Source organism: Cervus elaphus, chromosome 33 (assembly GCF_910594005.1).
Source record: "Cervus elaphus chromosome 33, mCerEla1.1, whole genome shotgun sequence".
Classification (NCBI taxonomy): domain Eukaryota; kingdom Metazoa; phylum Chordata; class Mammalia; order Artiodactyla; family Cervidae; genus Cervus; species Cervus elaphus.
This window is the reverse complement of record NC_057847.1, coordinates 65,929,555-65,952,585: the sequence shown is the minus strand read 5'-3', so window position 1 is coordinate 65,952,585 and position 23,031 is coordinate 65,929,555. Positions and strand designations below refer to the sequence as shown.

Here is a 23,031-nt window from a genome sequence, read left to right as displayed (position 1 = left end):
TGTATCGCAAAACAGACAAATAGATTAATGCCTGTTGCAAAGGACGGGTGAAGAGATCGATTAGGTTACTGATTCCGACCATGAACTTTCTCTCAATACACTGCATTTAACTTTTAAATAAGGTTTAGGAGAACCTGTAACATTTTGCTCACTGACAGAGCTATATTTTATGAAGGGCAGAAATTGGCTAGTCTATAAAAATTAAATTATGCCCCTTTCACTGTATCTAGTCAAGAGGAAAAACTCTAATTACAAGATTGCACTGTCAAACAAATGCAAATTCACATTCTTTATACTCTGGTTTCAAAATTCATGGGCGGGGGGCTTCTATTCTGAAGTGAAAATCAATATTTGAAATATTTTGTGGAGTGCAGTGATAAGCCAGAGCAAGAGACGTGTCATTATCAAGGGTGGAGCGGTAAGTAGACACTAACTCATTAAGTGCAGAGCTGGAGAGAACAAGTCATTTATTATGCAAACATTTAAATATCAGTTAGTAAGGACAATGAAAGGAGCCTTCCCCTCCCCATAACCTACGTCTTATTTCTCGATAAATGACCAAGGGGAAAAAAAGCAGAAAACTCTCTCAGCCCCCCATAGGAATGCCACTCTGGGGAATGCTGCTGCTGCTAAGTCGCTTCAGTCGTGGCCGACTCTGTGCAACCCCATAGACGGCAGCCCACCAGGTTCCTCTGTCCCCTGGATTCCCCAGGCAAGAATACTGGAGTGGGTTGCCATTTCCTTCTCCACTCTGGGGAATAGGTAAAGGTTAATTTTAAATGTACTTCACACTTGAAAATTCAATGTACCTGCCTGAAAATTCATAAGAGCTGAGTTTGCAGACTTAATCCAGAAGGGACTATCTGAGGGCTTGGGCATATTGCACTGCTGGTATTTTTTTTCTTTTTTCAAAAAGAATGCCTTTCATTCCTACTTAAAATCAAACTTGCTTGGTGCATTAAAATCTTAGTCCATTTAAAACCCTGCTTTTTCTCTACCTATGGAAAATGCCATAGCACTCAGACTTTACAAATCCTGAGTTCGTTTTCCTGTTCTTGCAAAATCCATTTGTGGATCGTCCACTCAACCCAGTTCACTAAGCCTATTAGGTGAACTTGATGGGCATGAGAATTGTCTAAGTCTTTAGCAGTTTGCTTGAATTATCTTTGCAGGCAACCCTGGAGACGTATTTTACCGTGTACGGGGTTGGCCTGGGATGTTACTGAGCAGATGCCTCTCAGTAACAACTCACTAACAGACATGGACCAGACATCTAATTTCCCTGACTCTTGTTTTCATTCCTCTAATACACAAAAAGGTCGGTCCAGACCAGCAGCTCTCAATTCAGGGGCTGATCCCTGGCCAGCTCTACCACAGACTTCCCCAAAGTGGCCTCTCCAAGGAGGGGCCCAGACGTGAATTTGAACAAAACTCTCAGATTCTGAAGCACACGAGTAACTATAAATCAACCCCTTATGGCTTACTCCTATCAATATAATTCTTCTATTATATTTACTTATAATCTTTATGCAAATGTAGATTAATTTTTGTGTATGAGCTACGAAAGTTGGTGAACTCTCATTAAAGGAGAAATTTGGGAGGTTGTTTTAACAAATGGAAAGAAGATTGCTAGATCCCCCTTTTATGATTTTTCTAATAGATAAGTCAATGTAATTTTTTAAAACCAAAACAACAAGAACACTTTCAGTTCCAAAGCACTGAAATTCTTGAAACAACATGTATCACTGATTCAGCAGAAACAATTCTGACTTCAACACCTAATACCATCATTGAACAGCGGAGGGGGAGAAGCTGACCCTGCAGTGGAATGAAATGCCCCTGGGGAGCAGCCCGGGAAACAGGAGCCTCATAAGGGGACTCTCGGATGTCAGGTGATATCCCCACATAAGGCACAAAAAAAGAACCTCGGGCATGCAGTATACAACAGAAATCAGCTGTTGCTACACTGATGAGGACACCAAGCTGAGTTCGCTTAACAATCAGAGTTTTCAGATTGGCTCGCTCGCCCTGCCGACAAGGGTCGAGTTAATCACCACTGAAATAGATGGGTCGCTAATACCACATGATGAAAATGGAAACGCCTTAGACGTTTCAGTCCACCCCCTCTCCTGTGCCCACCCCACCTTCAACTTCAAACACAGGGATGTGTGTTTGGCTGATTTCTATTGAATTCAGGATACTCTGTGCGCAGAGCTTGCATCCTTCTCCTAACCGGTTCCTTTGAGCCCACCAACAGGGTCCGTGTCTCACACCTCACAGCTGAGTCTGCCTTATTTCTGTCGTGTCTGTCACTCTCTAGCCTGTGACATGTGGCCAGAGGAACCCGGTTTGAAGATACCCAGCGCCCACTCTGATTGAGCTGATAGCAGCTTCAGGTTAGGCACGGACTGTGCTCAGTCTCTCGGGGGAGAAGCTAGGCGTTATCATGCCAGGGATACCTTTTTAAAAAAACAAAACACAAAACACAACAGCGCGGGGTGGACGAGAGAGGGAAGCCAGATGAAAACCTGAACACTTGAAAATTCCATTTTCAAAGTGCATCTCAAGTACACTTTCAAAAAGCAAGAACTATCTCTCAGAAAGCCACCTCTTCTGACTGCAATTTGGTTCATAGCTTTTCCTCTCCTCATGACAATCGTATCCCAGGTGATGAAACATGATCCCCAGGTAAAGCAGTGACCTGGAGGATGATGAGGAAGTTCCATATCCCCATTTCTGTCTGCCTCTAAACTACTGCCTGGAAGAAAGCTACAAATATTTTGAGAGTTGCAATAAAGTGTTCAGAGTGATTCTGATGAAAATCGCAGCGGTTCCTCTGGTGGAAGGGCAGTCCGTTTTTGCTCAGATGAAATTCTCAGGAATGAAATACAAGCAGACAAGAAATATCTCACCAGAATCACCATGTCAGTCTTAGCTAAAGACCCTTCACTAAGTTTTGTTTGGCTTTTTTTAACAGCCTGCATCCCATATAACCAAACAATGCATGTTGCTTTCTTTGAGAAGTTATTTTTGAGAGCAATTACGTTTCTGATGTCCTAGAAGAATGATTCTGGTGGAAAGAATCCACACCTAGACTGATCATAATCTAAACGAACAGCCTTGAAAGTCACACACACACCCCACCTCACAGTACAGTGACCAGCTAGTGCCTTCCCACGTAACTAAGTGGCAAGCCACAGGTGCAGCCAGACCCTTCCCTGAGAAGAAAACCACATTCCCCAAGTTGTTTTTCCCCAAAATGCTGGCTTTAAAACTTGAGTCTTTGCATTAATCTGCTACCGGATTAAAGGACTCATTTAACCCTTCCAGGCCCTTCACCAGGCTCTGTGGGCAGTGCAGTCCAGTCAGCTAAACAGAAGCTGGGCTTGGGTTCACTGAATATTATTCATCTATCATTTCAACATCTTTAAAATGACAAAGTCTATATTCGTCAATTTGACCTTGGAAATGAAACCCTAGTTCACCAATTTCCCCAAAGTTCCAGCTGTACTTTAAGGGGAGATTTTGACTTCTGAAAAGACTCCTGGGAGGGGCCGGCAGCTCCTGTTCAGTGAGAAGACTCTGCAGGAAATGAGGGAGGTTTGTGGCTGCAAGACCCACCTCCCCCCTTCCTTCTCCACCTGGCCGGTGCCCAGGCCCTCTGTCAGCCTGCCAGCAGCTAAGCCTGTGGGACTGGAAACTACATTCCTTTGAAAGATCTTGGCAATTTGTGCCTGGAATTTGATGCATTAGTTCTAAAATTAAATAAAGATCCTGTAGTGTTCTTCAAAGAAATATGGCGTGGCTCTCTGACAAAACACATTTTTCAAGTGCTGACCTCTGGGAACTTCAACTAGCTTCATATTTCAGGCTGACACTGCTCACAGGCTACTGTCTAGTTGCCCAAGCAGGGCTGGTTATCCATATATTTTCCAGTCTCCCGATCAGCTTTTAGCAGAGGAAGGTGAGGGGAGTAAATAAAAAGAGGAGAGCCATTCATTTAAATGCACAGCCCCTTTCCAGTTCCTTGGGGAGAAGCCCTGGTAATTAACTCTAATGAGATTAAAGTAACTTGGAACTCTCCATCTTCCCAGCATTGTAAAAGTAAATCCGCGATAAACCAGTGTGTGCATGATATCAAAGTCAATCTTTTCCTGTAATGCAATGGCCCCTCACTTCCACTGAGGCCCAGACTGGAGAGGGGAGGAGGACGGGGGCTGCCAGCCTCTTACCTGCGCTTTGCTCCATCACTTCTTTCTGACACATGTCTTGAACGTTTACCGTGCAATTCACGATGAACTCGGGGGACGAGCAGTCGTTATTCAGCTGGAATTCTTCACACTGGTAACACTGAATTTGCAACGCAAAGCCTGTGGGACAGACACAGTCGGGTTCAGACCCAGCCTCACAGAGACCACCCGGGAACGCACCGTCCTCCCACTGGCCCCAGCCAGCGTCGCTTCCGCGCTCGCGCCTGGGGCTCCCAGAAAGGCGGCTGCGGCTGAAGCCAGTAGAGGGCGGCGTGGCTGCCGAAGGTCCTGCGGGATAAAGTGCAATTTTGCTCGCGACCCTTAGACCCTCGCTCCAGAAACAAACAGCCTATCCGACACCACACCTGGCCATTCCGCACGGAAGTTGGAAGGAGGAACATGCAGCCCGAGAGATGAGTAGCTCCAGAGACTTGCGTCAGCTCCAGTCTACGCCGAAGATTTGCCTAATTGTTAATTGGTTACAAATGAGTTAATTGCTATTTTGGCACCAGTCGCGATTGCCTTTGCAGACGCCTTTTCGGTTTTCTTTGATTTTTGGCGTTCGCATTCCAGCGCTGTGGTTCGCAGGCTCCCTACGCTGAAGCTCTGGAGGAAGTGCCGCTGCGCCCCGAGTCCCCCACCTTTCTTCGGGACTGTTCCCCCGAAGCAGCAGGGGTGGCCGCGGCGTGGGAACGTGTATCCCCGGCCGCTTTCTGCCCCACTTTCGCGGCTCCGTTTAGCTAGGGCTCCGGCTCGGGGTCCCAGATCTGCAGAGCAGGGTTGGAAGTCGGTCTCTGGAGGGAAGGAGTCAGACGTTTCGCACCTCCCTCCGCTCCAGCCTGACTGCTCCGCTTGCATCTACGAGCTGCCTTCCAGACCCAGTTCCCCCGACTCCCAGGCAGACGAGCCGCGAACCCGGCGCAACCCCTCCCAGCCCCCCAGCGGTCGCGCTCCGAGCGCAGCAACCCAACCCGGGCGCGCCCCGGCCACCGGCTGCCCCGCGTGTGCTCACCTGTCGGCGGCGCCACCCCCACGGGTTGCTAGAGACGCCCGACTACTTGGCGGGTTCGCGCTCTGTCGCCCCAGTTCCCTAACCGAGACCCCACGCTGCTCGGACCCTCCCTCCTTCCTAGCTTCTTCCTACCGCGCAGTCCAACCATCTGCAGCCAGAGTCCCACCAATCCGCCGCTCCCGCCTCTCCTGCAGCGCGGGATTTGGAGACCTTCCCATCTAGCGCCTCTGAGCACCCCTCGCCGCAGCCAAACTCCCGCTGGGCAAACCCGGAGCAGCACAGGGCCGGAGGTGGGCGCCCAGAGAGGCAAAGGGGCCGGCGGGTGGATGGGGTGTGCGAGCCCGGCCGGACAGCTGGCCGCTTCGTCTTCTTACCTTGAAGCAAGAACAATCCGCAAAAAGTTGCTGCGACGCCGAGCACCCACATCCTCCCGGAGCCGCGGAGCCGGGAGCGAGCAAGCGCATCAGAAGCTGCGACCGCGGCGGAGGCTGTCCGGGCCGCAGCGGCGGTGGCTGCCGAGGCTGCTGGGGCCCGCTCTGCTGCTGCCGAGGCGACCGCCGCCGCCGAGAGGAGCCGCAGGTGCCGCCGGCGGCGCCCGCATCGCCCGAGCCGGGGCTCCGGGCTGAGGGTCGCCGCTGCTCTGACTCGAGCTCCCTGGCGGAGCGCGGCGTCTCCGGAGTTGGCCACGGAGAATGAAGGAACTACGGGCGATCCCGAGCACCCAAAAAAGTCTCCTCTCTTCTCCCCACCTCCCACTCCGGGCACCACGTGACGGCTGCCGAGTTGGGGTGGGGGTGGTGAGCGGGGAAGGCTGGGACAGTCTTTTCACGTCCCACCCCCTTCCGCTCGCCCTCTCCTCCCGCCACCGCGCGTCCCCGGGCCTGGGACGCCTAGAGGGGTAGAGAGAGCGTGTAGTTTTCCGAGGCCCGGAGGCTGGAGATCAGGGAACAGCGGGAGAAGGGCGCAGCAGGTGCCGCGGGGATCCGCCGGGCGCAGTCGGCAGGACCTGGGAGGTGAGGTCGCAAGACTGCGTGCCCGTGGCCCTCTGCTTGCAAGGGCGCGCGCGCCCCCCACCCCTTCCCTGCGCCCCCGGGGCTGGCAGGCTCCTCCGCCGCAGGGTCTCTCGGGCCTGCGGGACTGGGGCTGCGGGGCCCGAGGGGCGGGGCGCGCTCCAGTGCGTCTGGCAAAGTTGCACACCTGTAGGCCCTTTACAGGGTCCCATGCTGCCGCGCCTTCTCTTCCTTCTAGAAGCCCCTCGGTTGTTACCGGGATTGGATTCAACTGCGGCGGGGTGGGCTGGGTGTGGTGGGGTCCGTGACCAGCTCCACGCGCTCTGCACTCGGTTTATCTGCCGCGCACACCGCTGAAGGGTGCGGTGACACCGCCCTCGTAGCCTAGCCCAGGAGAGGGCCACCCCGGGGAAGCCTAGATGAGCTCCCACTAGAAAGCAAATCGGGGTGAAGACGGGAGTTGCTCTACTCCATCCCGTTTCTCGAAAAGACCAGACAGCTACCTCTGACTTCCCTCCTAGCCACGGGTAATTAGCATATGCACCCGCGTCCTCGCGTGTACCTTGCCTTCCCAGCCCAGGACTCGGTTGCTGGCTGAATCCCGCACGTCGATTCCTCCTTTCTCGACCGAGCGACCCACTTGCAGTGCCCGCGGGACTACACTTGCCGTCCTGACCGCCGAGCCCGCAGCAGGTGGTGCGGAGCCCGCCGGCCGGCCGGGAGCGCCTCGGAGCCCCCGCCCCCAGTCCCGCTCGCTGGCTACCCCGAGTCCCTAGGGAGCGTCCACTTCTGTGAAAAGGGCTTCACAAGCTTTGTCCCTCTCAACCTCGGGTCTGCTCTAGGAGGAAGCTCTCTCAGGCCGAGATGCTGATCATATATTTGCCTGTCCTGCCAGCAGAGCGGGTCTGGAAATGCGCTTAAACGGCTTTCTTGTAATGCCTCTGCAGAGATCGTTCCCTATCTGCCTCGGGCCCCCTCTCTCCCTTTGCTCACCTCTTCCTCTCATTTCTAGTTGGTTAACCCCTCGGGGAGATAAAACTGCTTTGACCATTACTGGCTAGCTTGCAGACTCCGATCTTACTACTGGCTGAATTAGTCTTTCTGGAACTATAAGGCATTTGCTTATTAGTCTGTTTCTTCTGGGAACTCTTAGGTAGAGCACGTGTGAGATTTAAACAACTAATTGGCTCAAAGGGTCCTTGAATAAGGTTTTTTAAGCTTTCAGTGCGTGCCATTGTGATATGACGTTTATTTAGCAATGAAACAAAAGAATCTTAAAAAGTTTGAAAGACACAATTTTAAGACAACAAAATTCCAATGTAACAAATTGCACAAATTAACCAAATAACACTGATCATACAATACTCTTTAAAGAAACAAGTGTGTACTAAAGTATCCATAGATCCTAAAAATATTTGTTATGCCTACTTTACAAGCTCCTGTACAAAAGCAATTATAAATAGTTCACATCTAGAAAAAATACACAGTAACCTTTAAAATAGAATTTATCCTTACATATAAACAGCCTTTGTAGAAAAAAAGGATATTAAAAGTAAGCATTTTTCATAGCACCAATCATCTTATTTTTTACAAAGTGAACATTGCAAGTAGGAATCTGCTTTTATTTATAGATTGATCAGATTTTAATCAAAAGAGCAGGAAGATAAAAATCAACAAATAATGTTGAGAATCACAGAGAACCACTAAGTAGAAGCGGGTGTAAGGAAATGATTGGAGGGAAAATAGAACTACATCATTTCTGATACATATCACTTCTGATCAGTGTCGCACTTGAGTTCCTTTACAGTTTTCAATAGAAGCAGGATAACACTTCTTGCTAGAACCTGAATCTTTCTGTCAACAACTTGGAATTTGCACTAGAATTAAAGTTTCTATCAAACTGAGATTATGGGAGGGAGATGACAAGAGCCCTCTGTTTTTCTGGCAGGCCCTGTTTTCGTTTTACAGAGTGTACCCACAATCTGAGGACTAAGACAGTGACCTAAACAAAAAGTTGATTTGGAATTTTTAAAAAATATATTATCAACTTCTAAGACTTAGGACATCATTTCAAGAGCATGGCACTGATTCAATTTATTGCTGGCATTTTTTTTTTTTTTTTTGCTACAAATATAATTTCTTTTTCAAGAAAATTTACAACTTCTGTACAAGTATTCAAAAAAAAAAGTGCAAAATTAAGACTTCTGAATCCTGGGTGTGTTTACTTTTAATCCTTGTGGAACACAACAAATAGAATCGATCTTTATTGCCCTGTCAGGGAAGTAAGCTCAGTGGGCTGCTGGCTCCGAGTCTGACGGCATAGGCTCTGGTACTGCGATCCTTCATGTGTCGTCATCTCTACCTGCCCGGCTCCTCCCACCCCTGTTCCTTAAGTGCTCAATTTCCAGCTCACTTTATACATCGTTTGAACCCTGACTTGCACAGGAAGAGAAGCTGTCATATAAAGAATCACTCAAAGATTCCAGGTGGTCCACCCCAGGCCTATCGGAGCTACTCAAAGAGGCCTCTTCAGTTTTCTCTTTTTCTTCCTTTTGTCCTTCAACCTTGTTCAGAGAGTTCTTCTCCTTTCCTAATAAGATCACAGTATTGCCGTTATATTTATTGAATGACTCCAGGGAAATTTTGCATAATCTGTTCTCAGGATCTTCTCTTGTTTCTTCAACTTGTTTCAATTTCTGCAATAAAAAGAGGAAAATATTAGAAACATATTTCTTTGCAAAATCAAGTTATTCTAGCCAATATTCAATTATTGTCGGTATAAAGCACAATTTAAAAGGATAGAAGGAACCTACAAGTCTTTTAACAAATCTTCTAGTATAATTTAATGTAATAATAAAACCAATTTTACAGATAAATCAAGACTTTAATCATTTTACTGAGATAAATAGGTCCCAATTTGCAAATCATTTAAGTGCCACTTAATTTCATTTTAAATGGATCCATCTGAAATTTGTTCAGGTAAAGTGTCTTCTTTTTCTTAAAGTTTCAAACGCCTTTCTTTTCCTAGATATTTAGTTGTCCTATGTCTAAATATGGATAGGGATTGAATTGCAGCCAGAAATGACAGTTCTATGTTAAGAAAAAAGGGCATACAATCCTTTAAATTGCCACACAATTTAAGTCCACGTTAAATTTGTCAGAAGCATTGTCACGTGTGTATTTTGTCTGCTCACAAGTCTTATGCTATTGGAAAGAGATCTTGGGTCTGAGGGGATAGATTCTTCAAGGCCCAAGGGCTTAAAAATCATACGAACAGTTCTGCACCCCAGTAACCTCTCCTCCAGGAGGTTCTAGTAAAACTGATTTAAACAGGGGTACTTATAGGCTGGTAGTCTCTGGGACTTCATAAAACAGTGCAGTCATATTTGATAATTATTGTAGGTGAACTCTGTAAATGTGAATATATTCAGTTGCTTAAGTAGTTCCTGAGGTCCAAGGTGACGGGAGGCATAGATACCAAAACTGACAAATGTGGAAGTATTAAAGCCATGACCACATCTCTCATCTCCTTTTCCTCTTTCAGGCAAAAATTCCATCGAAACGCAAGGAGGACACAGAAACAGGCCTTGGAGATAATAACAGTAGCTACCATTTATTAAGCATCCACCATGTAAAAGACACTGACAGTACTTTATCTGTAAGCCTTTCCCTCCACCTCCCAACAAACCTGTAAGTTACAACTCTTTGCGACCCCACAGACTGTAGCCCACCAGGCTCCTCATCTGTGGAATTCTCCAGGCAAGAATACTGGAGTGGGTAGCCATTCCCTCTCCAGGAGGCCTTCCCGGACCCAGGCACCAAACCTGCATCTCCTGCATTGCCTGCAGCTTCTTTACTGTCTGAGCCCCCAGGGAAGCCGGCAAGATACACATCTCCACTTTACTGAGGAGGAAAACAAGGCTCGGATTGGCAGGGTTACCTGCCCAAGGTGGCCCAGCAAGTGATGGAGAACAAGATTGGAATTCCTGTCTGGCAGCCTCCCATGCTCTTGTAGTAAAGGACAAGGTGTCCGGTATGGGTTTTTTTTTTGTCATTTTGCCACCCAAACATGCCAAACCATCTCAATTGCTCCTGTCAGAGGCCCTAACAAGGCAGTTCTACTCCCCCCCCCCCCCCCCCCCCCCCCCGCAACATTGCTAGGATGGATGTCAAAGGTACAATGAGGAAACTGTATTTGGATCTGGGGAAAAGCGGACACAGTCAAAGCCTGTGAATTCTCACATGCTAAATATTTAATTTGTTGTTGTTGTTGTTGTGGCACAGTTGATCAGTTGTGTCTGACTCTTCTGCAACCCCATGGACTGTAGCCCACCAGGCTCCTCGTCCATGGCATTCTCCAGGTAAGAACACTGGAGTGGGCTGCTATTTCTTTCTCCAGGGGCTCTTCCTGACCCAGGGATCAAACCTGTGTCACTTAGCATTGGCAGGCAATTCTTTACCACTGAGCCTCCTGGGAAGTCCGTTAATATTTAATAGAAAGAGAAAAGAAAAGGACACAGAAGTGGATGACTCTGGTGTCCCTAGACCAGGCTCAGACAGCATCTGTCTCTCTGCTGTGGGAAATGGCGTAATTCAGTGGGAATATTTGAAAATCATCCTTGAAGTGGTGTTTATTTCATTATACTATTAACATAGGAGCGCTATTCACAGAGCTAATTTTCAACGAAATGGCTACCTCGAGACCAGAGATGGGCTGATGAAGAGATTCCTAGGTGATTACAGAAAAGTGGCCCCATCATTAGGAACAACTTCATGCAGCAGCCCATTTTCATGCTGTGCCAATTTTAAGCATTCTTTTAAAAGCAATTATAAAGTACAATGTGAAAAATACATGGAGGGGGTAGAAAAACTTTGCTTATACTCAATATAGGTAAATAGAGGGCAGTCAATGTAATTTCCTCCTCACCTGAATATCTTCTCCCTTTTTTCTTTATTCAAGAACCACAGTTCTTTTTCTTGCCTATTTCTGGTCATTGTGGGTCTCAAATTCATTCAATAAACACTCACTAGAGAAGCTATTGTGAGGCAGGTGGAAGCTTTTGGTGCTGAGGATACATAGCTGAATAAAATTGCAGGCTTCCGTGGTGGCTCAGACAGTAAAGAATCTACCTGCAATGCAGGAGACCCAGGTTTGAGTCCTGGGTTGAGAAGATCCCCTGGAGAAGGACATAGAAACCCACTTCAGTATTCTTGCCTGAAAATCCCACGGACAGAGGAGCCTGTACAGACCATGAGGTCACAAAAGAGTCAGACACAACTTAGTAACTAAACAAGAAGGAAGAGGTTATTTACATGAAAACACCCACTGTTTATGGGACAAAAACAGTGCATCTTGTTTTCTAAATGTTTCCCACTTGTAGGTTTGGTTCTTTCAATTAATTATGACAAAAGCCTACACTGGCCGAGGAGGCAATGGAAATAAAGGAATGGCCCACTATAAAATCACATGCCTTCTCGGTCTTCCATTTGTTTTCACAGTTTTGATGAGGGGTGGGTACCAAATATTCTGGACTGTGAGAACACCATCAGTGCAAGAGTGACAGGGAGGACACACTGACCTTTGACCTTGGTGTTGGGGAGCTGTAGGGGCTGGTGAGGACTGTGGTCAGCTCAAGAGTATGTGCCTCAGCTAAAGGCAGGAGCAGCTACTCAGATCTAGCTCATTGGTGCTGTGCAGAAACATGAGTCCAGATTGGGTCCAGATCTTTGATTTTTAAAGTTAAGGGCACAATATTTGCTTGTATTTAAAGTTCTCTAATTTTAATTATTTGCTTAGATTAAGAAAAAAACAAAACAACAAAACCCCCACTGCATATGTCAAGTAGTAATCTTTGCAGTGTTTGAACTCCTGAGCTAGTGACTTTGTTTTATAGGTAATAGCTGACCCCCTCATACGCCTTCTCTCACAACCTAAAAATCTAGCCCAATGCTAATCATCAGCAGATTCTCGATGGAGACTGGAAGATGGATTCAGCTCTCTCTAGCATCAGCAGAGTTTCAGCTGTTGGCTTTGGTTTCTCCAGTGGTCCTGCCAGCTAAGAATAAAAACAATGAAGTAGCTTACTTTCCTTCCTTGAATTAGAAGTGTACCCAGCCAGCCTCAACATTGTCTTGTCAGATCTCAGGTATGTTAAATTTGAAGTCACAAAACATTTAAATTTAAAACATAAGGAGGGATTGAGGTCCAACAGGACTGTGCTTAGGATGGATCTGTTGAATGGTAACAAAATAGTGAAACAGAACAGGACCCTTTGGTCCAAACTCCCCTCCCCAATGTCCTCCATCTGTCTTTTGTCTGTAGAAAAATTTTAGCCAAAGGATAAGTTTAATTAAAGAAGTGAGAAAATCCAGAAGCAAAGGAAAACAATCAAACAAAACAATAATAGTTTAGTCAGTAAGCAAAGTTAAAGCCCTTTAGTTCTTTCTCAAGGGCTATAGATAATATTCTGAGCCATATGATACCACCATATCCGAGCTGTCTTATAGACACTGAAACCGCTATTTGGTGGAAGAAGTTAACTGCATGATGACTAGACTCTAGCCAGGACATAAACTGGCTTCAAAAAATGGGAACAAGCTGACCCTGGAACTGAAGACTGACTGTACATAAAACAACCAAGATGATGCTTATAAGACCATCCCATGACCAATTTCAAAATGCCTGTCAGAGCTGCCTGTGTTGATTCTGAATGTAGCCCCCTCCCTCTGCCTATAAATGCTCTAGCCCACCGATGGTCTGGGGGGGTGGGGGAGTGGGACGGAGTTGGCCTATGGACAGGAGTCTGACACAGCCACCCCCCTCACCCTCTGTAGGCTGCTGGTCTCCAAAATAAAGCAAACTATCCTTTCCACCAGCCTTGCCTCTTTATTGGCTTTAGAGCAGTGGGCAGCTGGACTTCCATTTCGGTAACAATAGTGCACATCCGTTGGTAACAAATGCATGTGAAGGTGCTTTGAAAACTAATCATGGTAATAACAGTATTTAATTAAGTGTCCCTGATCGTGCAAAGATTGAAGGCAGGAGGAGAAGGGGATGACAGAGTGTGAGATGGCTGGATGGTATCACCTCACCAAATCAATGGACCTGAGTTTGAGCAGGCTCCAGGAGATGGGAGGACAGGGAGGTCTGGCATGCTGCAGTCCATGGGGTCGCAAAGAGTGGGGCACAACTGAGTGACTGAACAACAACAGGAGCAACAAGTAAGTGCCTGCTCTGGACAGACGCTTGGCTAAGCACATTGCATGGATTATCTGTTTTCATCCTCCCATCAGTACTATGGCATAAGGTATCATTGTTCTCCCCGCTTACAAGCAATCGAGGCTAGAGAAAGTAACTTGTTTAAGGTTATGGAGCAATACCTGGTGGGATCTGGATTTGGACCCAGGCAGTCAGCCTGTAGAGTCCAATCTCTTAACATCTATCCTGGAAAAGAATTTCACATCTATCAGCCCATATTAACTTTAAAGGGAGCATCTGAAATAAGAATCACACAGCAAAAGTGCTAGTATTAATAACAAACCTAGGAAAGATTCCTGATGAAGACGGCATGGGTTCCACATAACACTGTCATTTCCTTTGTATAGTGTCCATCATAGAAATTACGATAAAATTAATATACTACACTTGCCACCTATAGGTGGCAACAGTTGTACGGTTCACTTTTTGGTGGGGCTTTTCACTGTACTTGGGAACAAAAGTTGGGCTAAAAAGGGTGAGACTATATTTTCAAGTTTAAAATAGTTTTGCTTATTCCTAAATATTTTCCTGTCCTTTGTGTAACGACATTATTAACATTCAAGCACAAAGTAGATAGTGTCATATTCTCCAGAAATCCCTTGGTAATTATCCCTTAACTAATTTGATTCCTTTTAGTCAAATAATCAATCAAATCAATTACTAGGTGAATAATTATGTGGTCCTGATTCTAAGAGAGAGTTTCATAGAAGAGGGGGCTCTTGGAATGCTTTTGAAGTATACTGAGTAAGAAGGAGGGCATTCCAAGAAGTTTCCATTTCATGTGCCCCCACCACATCTGTAGATATTCCATTGTCTCTCTTGGGTCTAGCAGTTGCCCAGATAATCTGTCTCTTGCCTTTTTAGATTCTGTAATGGACAGAATCACTTAAAACACAGAAACATAGAGCTATGCCTATCCCAAGGGGTTCAAAGAATTCCGTGGACAGAGGGGTCGCAAAGAGTCGAACACGACTGAATGACGAGCACTGCCGTGGGCTATAAATAATGAGTAGCTTTTATTTCTAAAGAGCTTTCCCATCTATGATCTCACTTTGCTCTTACATCAGCCTGGAAGGGGAGGGAGGCTGGTGTCAGCTGTATTTTACATGGAGTATTTACGGAAACTGTGGTTCATACAAATTCAAATACAGGTGAAATTAGAGTTTCCTGATTTTCAAAACGGAAACACATATCATCCCGCCCACCACCCCAACAGTCAACAATAATCATGAAGTAGAGGGTCTGCCTAAAACCAACAACCTGAACATAAGGAAGAATAAAATAGAAAGTGGTATGTCCCCTTTCATAAGGAAAAGAGGGGAGAATATATAAGGTGATACAGAAAAACTGGAGTAAATATATGTATGATGAGATCAGCCTCAGAGAGAGACATGTTATCCGTGTACAGTCAGAAACTCAGCCCACAGCCAAGGAGAAATAAGTAGCAAATTCATGAAATAGCACAATGGATTAGTGTTCTATGATGAAGGCTACTGTTTTATTATTTCAAGTAAGTTTCCATCTGTTGATTATATATTGAAAATATTGGTTAGTATGTCTACTGTAAAGTGTCAGGAGGAGATTCAGCTCTACTTGTGGAATTCAAACGCAGCATCATTCCTCAGTTGGGCACTAATATTTGCCAAGAGAACTAGAGCTTTTCGCACAAATTAAACAGTACCTTTCTCAACAGATTTTTTATTTCTCTATTGCCATAATGATTCACTGACAATCAGTTCAACAAGACATAGGGTAAGAAAATAATAGCTACATATAGAAAGTGTTTTTACAATGTGTTTTACTATATGCCAGGTACTGGGTTGACTGCAGTGCATGAATTCTTACACCAACCCTATGAGACAGTACTATTTGCATCTGCTTTAAACACCTGGGGAAACAGAGAGTAGAGAGGTTGAAATATTTAGCCGCATACACATGGCTAATAAAAGGGAGTCAGGACTCAAGCAGCAAAGGCCTGACTACAGAACTTGGGTGGACTCTGTGTGGAACTTGGGTTACCACCACAAGGCCGGGTATTTGGAAACCAGTGTTCATATCCTGGCATTGTTTTAAATAGCTGTGTGGCCCCATTGAACCTTAGTTTCTTTAAAAAAAATTTAAAGGATCTTCACAGTCTATAAAACTCCAAGACTCTAAAGTATTCTTAATTGTGCATCTTCTATGCATCCATTATTGGAATTTCAGGTAATACAATAAATAATTCTCTTCCCCACCTTTAGTTCTGAATGAACTGAAGAAAGAGACCCAAAAAAAAAAAAAAAAAAAAAAGGCTGATGGAAGGCGAAAACATCAGCTTTATTATTGAGAAAGCCTCTAAGGAGAAAGAGGTTTTATCTTTAGAGAAGTGAGTTTCTTAGCAGTGGCCCTAGAAGTAGATGGACTTAGTAACTGGTAGCCCTGGGCTGGGGGCAAGTGACTTCTTCTAAAACCTACAGCATGAAGGGAACAAATTATTACGTGTGCTTCTAACAGCCAGCATGGCTTGAGAGGGAGGATGCAGACAGCGGGAGGTGGACTTAAGCTTTCCCATTCCCTTCCTAAACTTGCTATTTTTTTTTTAATTGAAATATAGTTAATTTACAGTGTGGCATTAGTTTCAAGTGTATGGCCAAGTGACTTTTATATATATATATATATATATGTGTATATATATATATATATATATATATACATTTTATATATCTATTCTTTTTCAGATTCTTTTCTCATATAGGTTATTACAGACTATTGAGTAGAGTTCCCCAGGCTATATATCCTGGTTGTTAATCTATTTTATGAGGAGGGCATGGCAACTCACTTCAGTATTCTTGCCTGAAGAACCCCATGGACAGAAGAGCCTGGCAGGCTACAGTCCATAGGGTTGCAAAGAGTCAGACACAACTGAAGCAACTTAGCAAAAAAAAGCAAAAAATATCTATTTTATATATAGAAGTGTGCATCTGTTAATTTGTTATTTAAACAAGCTATTCATCTTTCTCCTGAGGAGAAGTGACTGAATGGAGGAGGTTAGAGACATTAGGAATGTTATCCTGGAGAACTCCTGCCACATGGAAAGAAATACCTCCCCAAAATGGGGAAGAAGTGTCACCGCCACGGTCCCACCATCACCCCACATTTCTCATTATGTGTGATGATGCAGATTTTAACTAAAGAATCATATGTGCGCTGGGGCCAAGAAGAGGAAAAATTTGGAGACTGCAGAGAGTTGGTTTGGGCAGAGAGCATTTTTCATGGGTGAAGCAGTAGGAGGGAGGGGATTTAGCAGATGTGATAAACAGGTGATGGATCAAACAGAGGAGACGGTTGGCTAATCCTGAGCTTCGAGTTGAAGTGGAAGGTGTGATTTCCCCTATCCCTTTCCTGATGAGCAAATCTTGGGCCCTAGGAAGATGATTATGTGTTACATCCCTGTGGGAATGGGGAGGAGGTATTTTAATACTGGGTCTCTTAGTTGAAGATTTGTGCATATTCAAAGTCTCTGTTAAGTGATGTTTGCTGGGGGCAGGCCAACCTCAAGGGAAACCTTGCAGCTGAAGTCATTTTTCTCAGAGGCACAGTTAATCTCTTCTTTAATACCACCTCTTTCTGTATTCCTGGTAGAGCTGCTTTCTGAATGAGAGGTAAAAATAGACAGTGACCTTTGGTGAACATGGAAGACCCTCCAGACTCTTCTTGAGAGTTGTAGTGGTGACCCGGTTAACCTGGTCAAACTCCAACTTGGATAATTACTTTCTCTCGGTGTTCAGTTCCCTCTATTACCTCAACCGGACACTTTACTCTTTGCTTGCCCTTCTGAAAAATTAATGTGCCGGATCAGTATTAGAGAACCATTCTCTCTCTCCACCCACCCACACACCAGGAGACATGAGTCAGCACTCGGGGGCACTCATTCCTTACTGGGGTCCTGAAGAGTCTTCAGTATCTCCAGGGCAAACTGGTTTTATTAGGTGAAAGAGGACTTTTCGGCTGAGATGTGCTTTTATGAGTATAGTATTAACTGTATCACTGTTCTTTATCATGATCAATGACTTCCAGTGACCTCTGTTAGAACCCCTGAACTCAGAGAGGAAAAATGAGCTTACTTTTTTGGGGGGGGGAATAAAAGCAAGCAGAGAGACGTGCACTAGGAAGCTTAGTTAGGGTTGTTAGAACATAATATATCTTGTGGAAAAGAAAAGAACTCAGCTTGGAGATAAACAGTGGCTACCAAGGACTTTTAGAGACCAGATCAAAAGGATGGAAAGAAAGTGAAGTTATTTCATCAAAGAGACGGGAAATGTTCCCACACATGGAAAATGGGGAAGATGTGGGATCAGGTCCCTCAGTAGGAAGAGAAAAAAAGGAATATAGAGAAAATCACAAACTTTGTCTATGGCAGAGAAAGGCATCTGGGAAAAGGAAAGGCATATAATCACAAGTTTGGGCAAAATGATTATATCAACATGCAAAGGACACATTTGTGATTTCTCTAACATTAGTGCCCTGACTTGAAATGCCCATTTGAAACCTTGTATTTTTTTATTTTTGTTTTCTAGGAGGTGGGTGGATCCACAAATTTAATTTAACATACAGGTTAATCACCTGAATTAATATATCAGATTTGATCACTATTGGTCAGTTTCTCCAAAAGTGAAATTTGCCCTGTTTCATAGTGACTTCTTGAGAGTTGGGAAATAAGCCAGCTCATTGACAGCAGTTTGTATAATTAACTAAACAGAACATTCTTAGCCATGTTGTTAAATTTATTTTTCTTCTTCCAGGACAATAATATTAACTAAAATGTTTATTTAGGAATGAGAACTGAGCAGGTTCTGGGTTGGAACTTCTGAATCTGTTTAACTTAGTGTCAGGTTAATGATTCCAGCCAATGAGAGAGAGGGCATCAAACCTCTGGCCTTTCATTTATAGGCACCATTATGGATAAAAATAAATTTATATGCTACTCACTTGCCTTAAAATATTGATTAGACTTTTTTCTCTGACTAACCTTTCCATCATTTTATGTCTTAAACAGTATACCTATTTGTCCAGTGAGCTGGGCCATGACTGGCTTAGATGAGGGTGTATTTGTAGAGTAAAGAGCCCATGAACTTTGTCAGAGGAAAACACAGCATGAAGGCACCAGTTGTATATTCCAGAAGAATAATGCTATGTTTTCACCTTGGAGTAACAGACTTTGAGCTACTCTTTCAAGAAAAAAAACACAAAAAAACACTTTTTTCGGGGGGTGGGAATCAGATGAACATTAAAAAAAGGTCATACTATTTTTTTTTTCATGGATGTTCTCCTTCCAAAGAAACATCTCCAAAACCACCATCATCACAGACATCATAAAAAATGCACCTGAAAGTGCTGAGGTTTTATTATGAAGTATTAGAAGGACTGATGCTGAAGCTCAAGCTCCAATACTCCAGCCACCTGATGCAAAGAGCAGACTCACTGGAAGAGAGCCTGACGCTGGGAAGGATTGAGGGCAGGAGGAGAAGGGGGCAACAGAGGACGAGGTGGTTGGATGGCATCACCGACTCCATGGACATGAACTTGGGCAAACTCCGGGAGACGGTGGGGGACAGGGGAGTCAGCCGTGCTGCAGTCTGTGGGGTCGCAGAGTCGGAGACAACTTGGCGACCGAACAACCAAAATGCTATGAGGGTTAAAACCAGGGGAAAACATTCTGCATTTTGCATTACTCCTTAGCCTACAAATAATTAGGCAACCTGGAAGTATCTCTAACACAAGTTGGTAGAGCATCTGGGAGTCACAGTGCACTGTGGTACACAATCTATCTAGGTGGTTCGCAATAGCCATGGAATCCAGGGAGACTGAGCACTAAGGGTCACCCAGAGACAGACTGATACTTGTGGATGGAAGAGTGTTACCTCCGCTCAGGTTTAAGCTATTCATCTCCCAATGCAATTTCTATTTCAGTCCTAGGGCCCGTCAGCCTTTGCTTTAGATAAAGCTATTTCCCAAGGATGTTTGACATAGCGAATCCTGAGTGTCAGAACAACTCAGAATCAGTACCAGTTTACTGATCCTTCTTCTCAAGAGAAGATTTCTTGGAATTGTTCTAAAGACTTAGAAACATTAAGCTGTATATTGTGTTGCACACCATTGTAAGATGTTCTTATTCCTCATTACCCAGTAAGCAGCAGGGGTTCTAAAATGGAAGGATGTGTGAGGTGGGAGAACGCCAACGGGAATCCACATTTGATCCAGGCTCCATCCTTTGCTCTGCCACAGCACGGCAGTGATAATCCCTGTGTCAACTCTGGACCTGGATTTACTAAATATTTAAGTAGGGATTAAGCTGCTCTTGCAACATCATTTATTCACTCAAGAGACGTTTGTTGAGCACCTTCCATGTACTGGGTAGTACTCTAAATACTGGAGATGTCAGAGGTGCCTGAGGCAAAGTTACCGTTCACATGGAAGGAGCGTGCTAAAGATCTTTTAATATGATGTCAACAGAGAACAAAACTTCAGACATATTAGGAGATGAATCCCTGAGAACGCTGTGACTAGGCTAACCAGCCTAATATTTGGTCTTATGGGCTTGCCTGGCTCAGAGGGTAAAGAATCTGCCTGCAATGTGGGAGACCCAGGTTCGATCCCTGGGTCAGGAAGATCACCTGGAGAAGGAAATGGCAACCTATTCCAGTATTCCTGCCTGGATAATTCCATGGACAGAGGAGCCTGGAAGGCTACAGTCCATGGGGTTGCAAAGAGCTGGACATAACTGAGTGACTAACACTGATTTTGTCTGATAATGGCATTTAGAACACAAATATCCTGACAAACTCAAAGTTCTGACTGTATCTCTTTACCCTAATCCTAATTTTTAAATAATTCCTTAACTTGCTTATCTTCTTTTGATCTTTTTCCATTTTTAATCTTTAAGATCATTCAAGCTAATGTTTTCCAGAGGTTAACTAATAACTATTTATATTCACCTTTCTTAATCTTTCTGGGTTTAGTTATCCCCTAAATTTAACAAGCTTAAGTTGGATTTTTTCTCTTTTTCTCTAATTCCATATCATTTTTAATACTATGGTATGGGCCTAACACAAGCAGAAGATATTAAGAAGAGGTGGCAAGAATACACAGAAGAACTGTACAAAAAAGATCTTCACGACCCAGATAATCACGATGGTGTGATCACTCACCTAGAGCCAGACATCCTGGAATGTGAAGTCAAGTGGGCCTTAGAAAGCATCACTATGAACAAAGCTAGTGGAGGTGATGGAATTCCAGTTGAGCTATTTCAAATCCTGAAAGATGATGCTGTGAAAGTGCTGCACCCAATATGCCAGCAAATTTGGAAAACTCAGCAGTGGCCACAGGACTGGAAAAGGTCCGTTTTCATTCCAATCCCCAAAAAAGGCAATCCCAAAGAATGCTCAAACTACTGCACAATTGCACTCATCTCACATGCTAGTAAAGTGATGCTTAAAATTCTCCAAGCCAGGCTGCAGCAATACGTGATCCATGAAATTCCAGATGTGCAAGCTGGTTTTAGAAAAGGCAGAGGAACCAGAGATCAAATTGCCAACATCTGCTGGATCATGGAAAAAGCAAGAGAGTTCCAGAAAAACATCTATCTCTGCTTTATTGACTATGCCAAAGCCTTTGACTGTGTGGATCACAATAAACTGTGGAAAATTCTGAAAGAGATGGGAATACCAGACCACCTGACCTGCCTCTTGAGAAACATGTATGCAGGCCAGGAAGCAACAGTTAGAATTGGACATGGAACAATAGACTAGTTCCAAATAGGAAAAGGAGTGCGTCAAGGCTGTATATTGTCACCTTGCTCATTTAGCTTATATACAGAGTACATCATGAGAAATGCTGGACTGGAAGAAGCACAAGCTGGAATCAAGATTGCTGGGAGAAATATCAATAACCTCAGATATACAGATGACACCACCCTTATGGCAGAAAGTGAAGAGGAACTAAAAAGCCTCTTGATGAAAGTGAAAGAGGAGAGTGAAAAAGTTGGCTTAAAGCTCAACATTCAGAAAACAAAGATCATGGCATCTGGTCCCATCACTTCATGGGAAACAGATGGGGAAGCAATGGAAACAGTGTCAGACTTTATTTTTTGGGGCTCCAAAATCACTGCAGATGGTGATTGCAGCCATGAAATTAAAAAACGCTTACTCCTTGGAAGGAAAGTTATGACCAACCTAGATAACATATTAAAAAGCAGAGACATTACTTTGCCAACAAAGGTCTGTCTAGTCAAGGCTACAGTTTTTCCAGTGGTCATGTATGGATGTGAGAGTTGGACTGTGAAGAAAGCTGAGCGCTGAAAAATTGATGTTTTTGAACTGTGGTGTTGGAGAAGACTCTTAAGAGTCCGTCGGACTGCAAGGAGATCCAACCAGTCCATCCTAAAGGAGATCAGTCCTGGGTGTTCACTGGAAGGACTGATGCTGAAGTTGAAACTCCAGTACTTTGGCCACCTCATGCAAAGAGTTGACTCATTGGAAAAGACCCTGATGCTGGGAGGGATTGGGGGCAGGAGGAGAAGGGGACGACAGAGGATGAGATGGCTGGATGGCATCACCGACTCGAGGGACACGAGTTTGAGTAAACTCCGGGAGTTGGTGATGGACAGGGAGGCCTGGTGTGCTGTGATTCACGGGGTCATAAAGAGTCGGACACGACTGAGCGACTGAACTGAACTGAACTGAACATTTTATATCTTGATCCTTTCCTCTCTTTTTTATTCACATCTGCTGGTTTTGTTTCTCCAGTACCTCGTCCACAGGGGTCTTTCTATGAATTCCTGGCCTAAGTGGCCAAATTACCCATTTCAATCTTGAACTTATATTCATTCTATTATATAGTTTCTTTTCATATCCATGTCCTGCTTCTCAATTGGATGACACATTTCTGGAAGCCAGGCATTAAATTTGGTTCTTCTTTCATCTTCTGATTCTGACCCAATATTTTACGTGTTGGAGTTGCTATTGATTGCATATCAATGAACAAAGTCACTATCAGGTCTATTTTCAATACATAATTCCATTTCAGAGCTCATAGACTTGTCTCAGTTTTCATAATGTCTACTTTTCCATGATGAAGATACATGTAAAATAAGATCATTTCTGATATTCATCTGGGCTGTGAAAGCCACACTGCTTTCCAGTCCCGGACACACTAGCAGAAGCACTGTTGTTGTTTAGTCACTAAATCATGTCTGACTCTTTTGTGACCTCATTGACTGTAGCCCATCAGGCTCCTCTGTCCATGAAATTTTCCAGGCAAGAACACTGAAGTGGATTGCCATTTCCTTCTCCAGTGTATCTACCTGATTCAGGGATCAGATCTGAGTCTCCTACACTGACAAGCGAGTTCTCTACCAATGAACGACATGGTTTCTGGGATTCCAGGATAGCCTCATAAAAACAAGGATGGCCCTTAGATTAATGGATGCCTGACTACCATCTGCTTTGGCAAAGCAATTTCCCT

At 44.5% G+C, this 23,031-nt stretch overlaps 2 protein-coding genes across 5 annotated transcripts in view; both read right to left on the bottom strand.

Annotated features, from left to right (window-relative positions):
* Window positions 1-6,011, bottom strand: part of LYPD1 (LY6/PLAUR domain containing 1) — a 58,051-nt gene extending 52,040 nt beyond the window's left edge. The window contains exons 1-3 of one of the 2 annotated variants that reach the window (XM_043894073.1): window positions 5,794-6,011; window positions 5,637-5,666; window positions 4,233-4,370 (exon numbers count right to left, since the gene is read on the bottom strand). In XM_043894073.1, coding sequence (XP_043750008.1) covers window positions 4,233-4,370; window positions 5,637-5,666; window positions 5,794-5,863 — 238 coding nt within the window. In that variant the 5' untranslated portion in view covers window positions 5,864-6,011. Of the gene's footprint in view, window positions 1-4,232; window positions 4,371-5,636 lie in introns of both variants that reach the window. The other variant, XM_043894072.1, reaches the window with a different exon arrangement.
* A 1,490-nt stretch (window positions 6,012-7,501) lies between these two features.
* NCKAP5 (NCK associated protein 5) overlaps window positions 7,502-23,031 on the bottom strand; it is a 1,015,164-nt gene continuing 999,634 nt past the window's right edge. For 2 of the 3 annotated variants that reach the window (XM_043894065.1, XM_043894067.1), the window contains one exon: window positions 7,502-8,968. In XM_043894065.1, the coding sequence (XP_043750000.1) occupies window positions 8,687-8,968 (282 nt within the window). In that variant the 3' untranslated portion in view covers window positions 7,502-8,686. The remainder of the gene's footprint in view (window positions 8,969-23,031) is intronic. The other variant, XM_043894066.1, reaches the window with a different exon arrangement.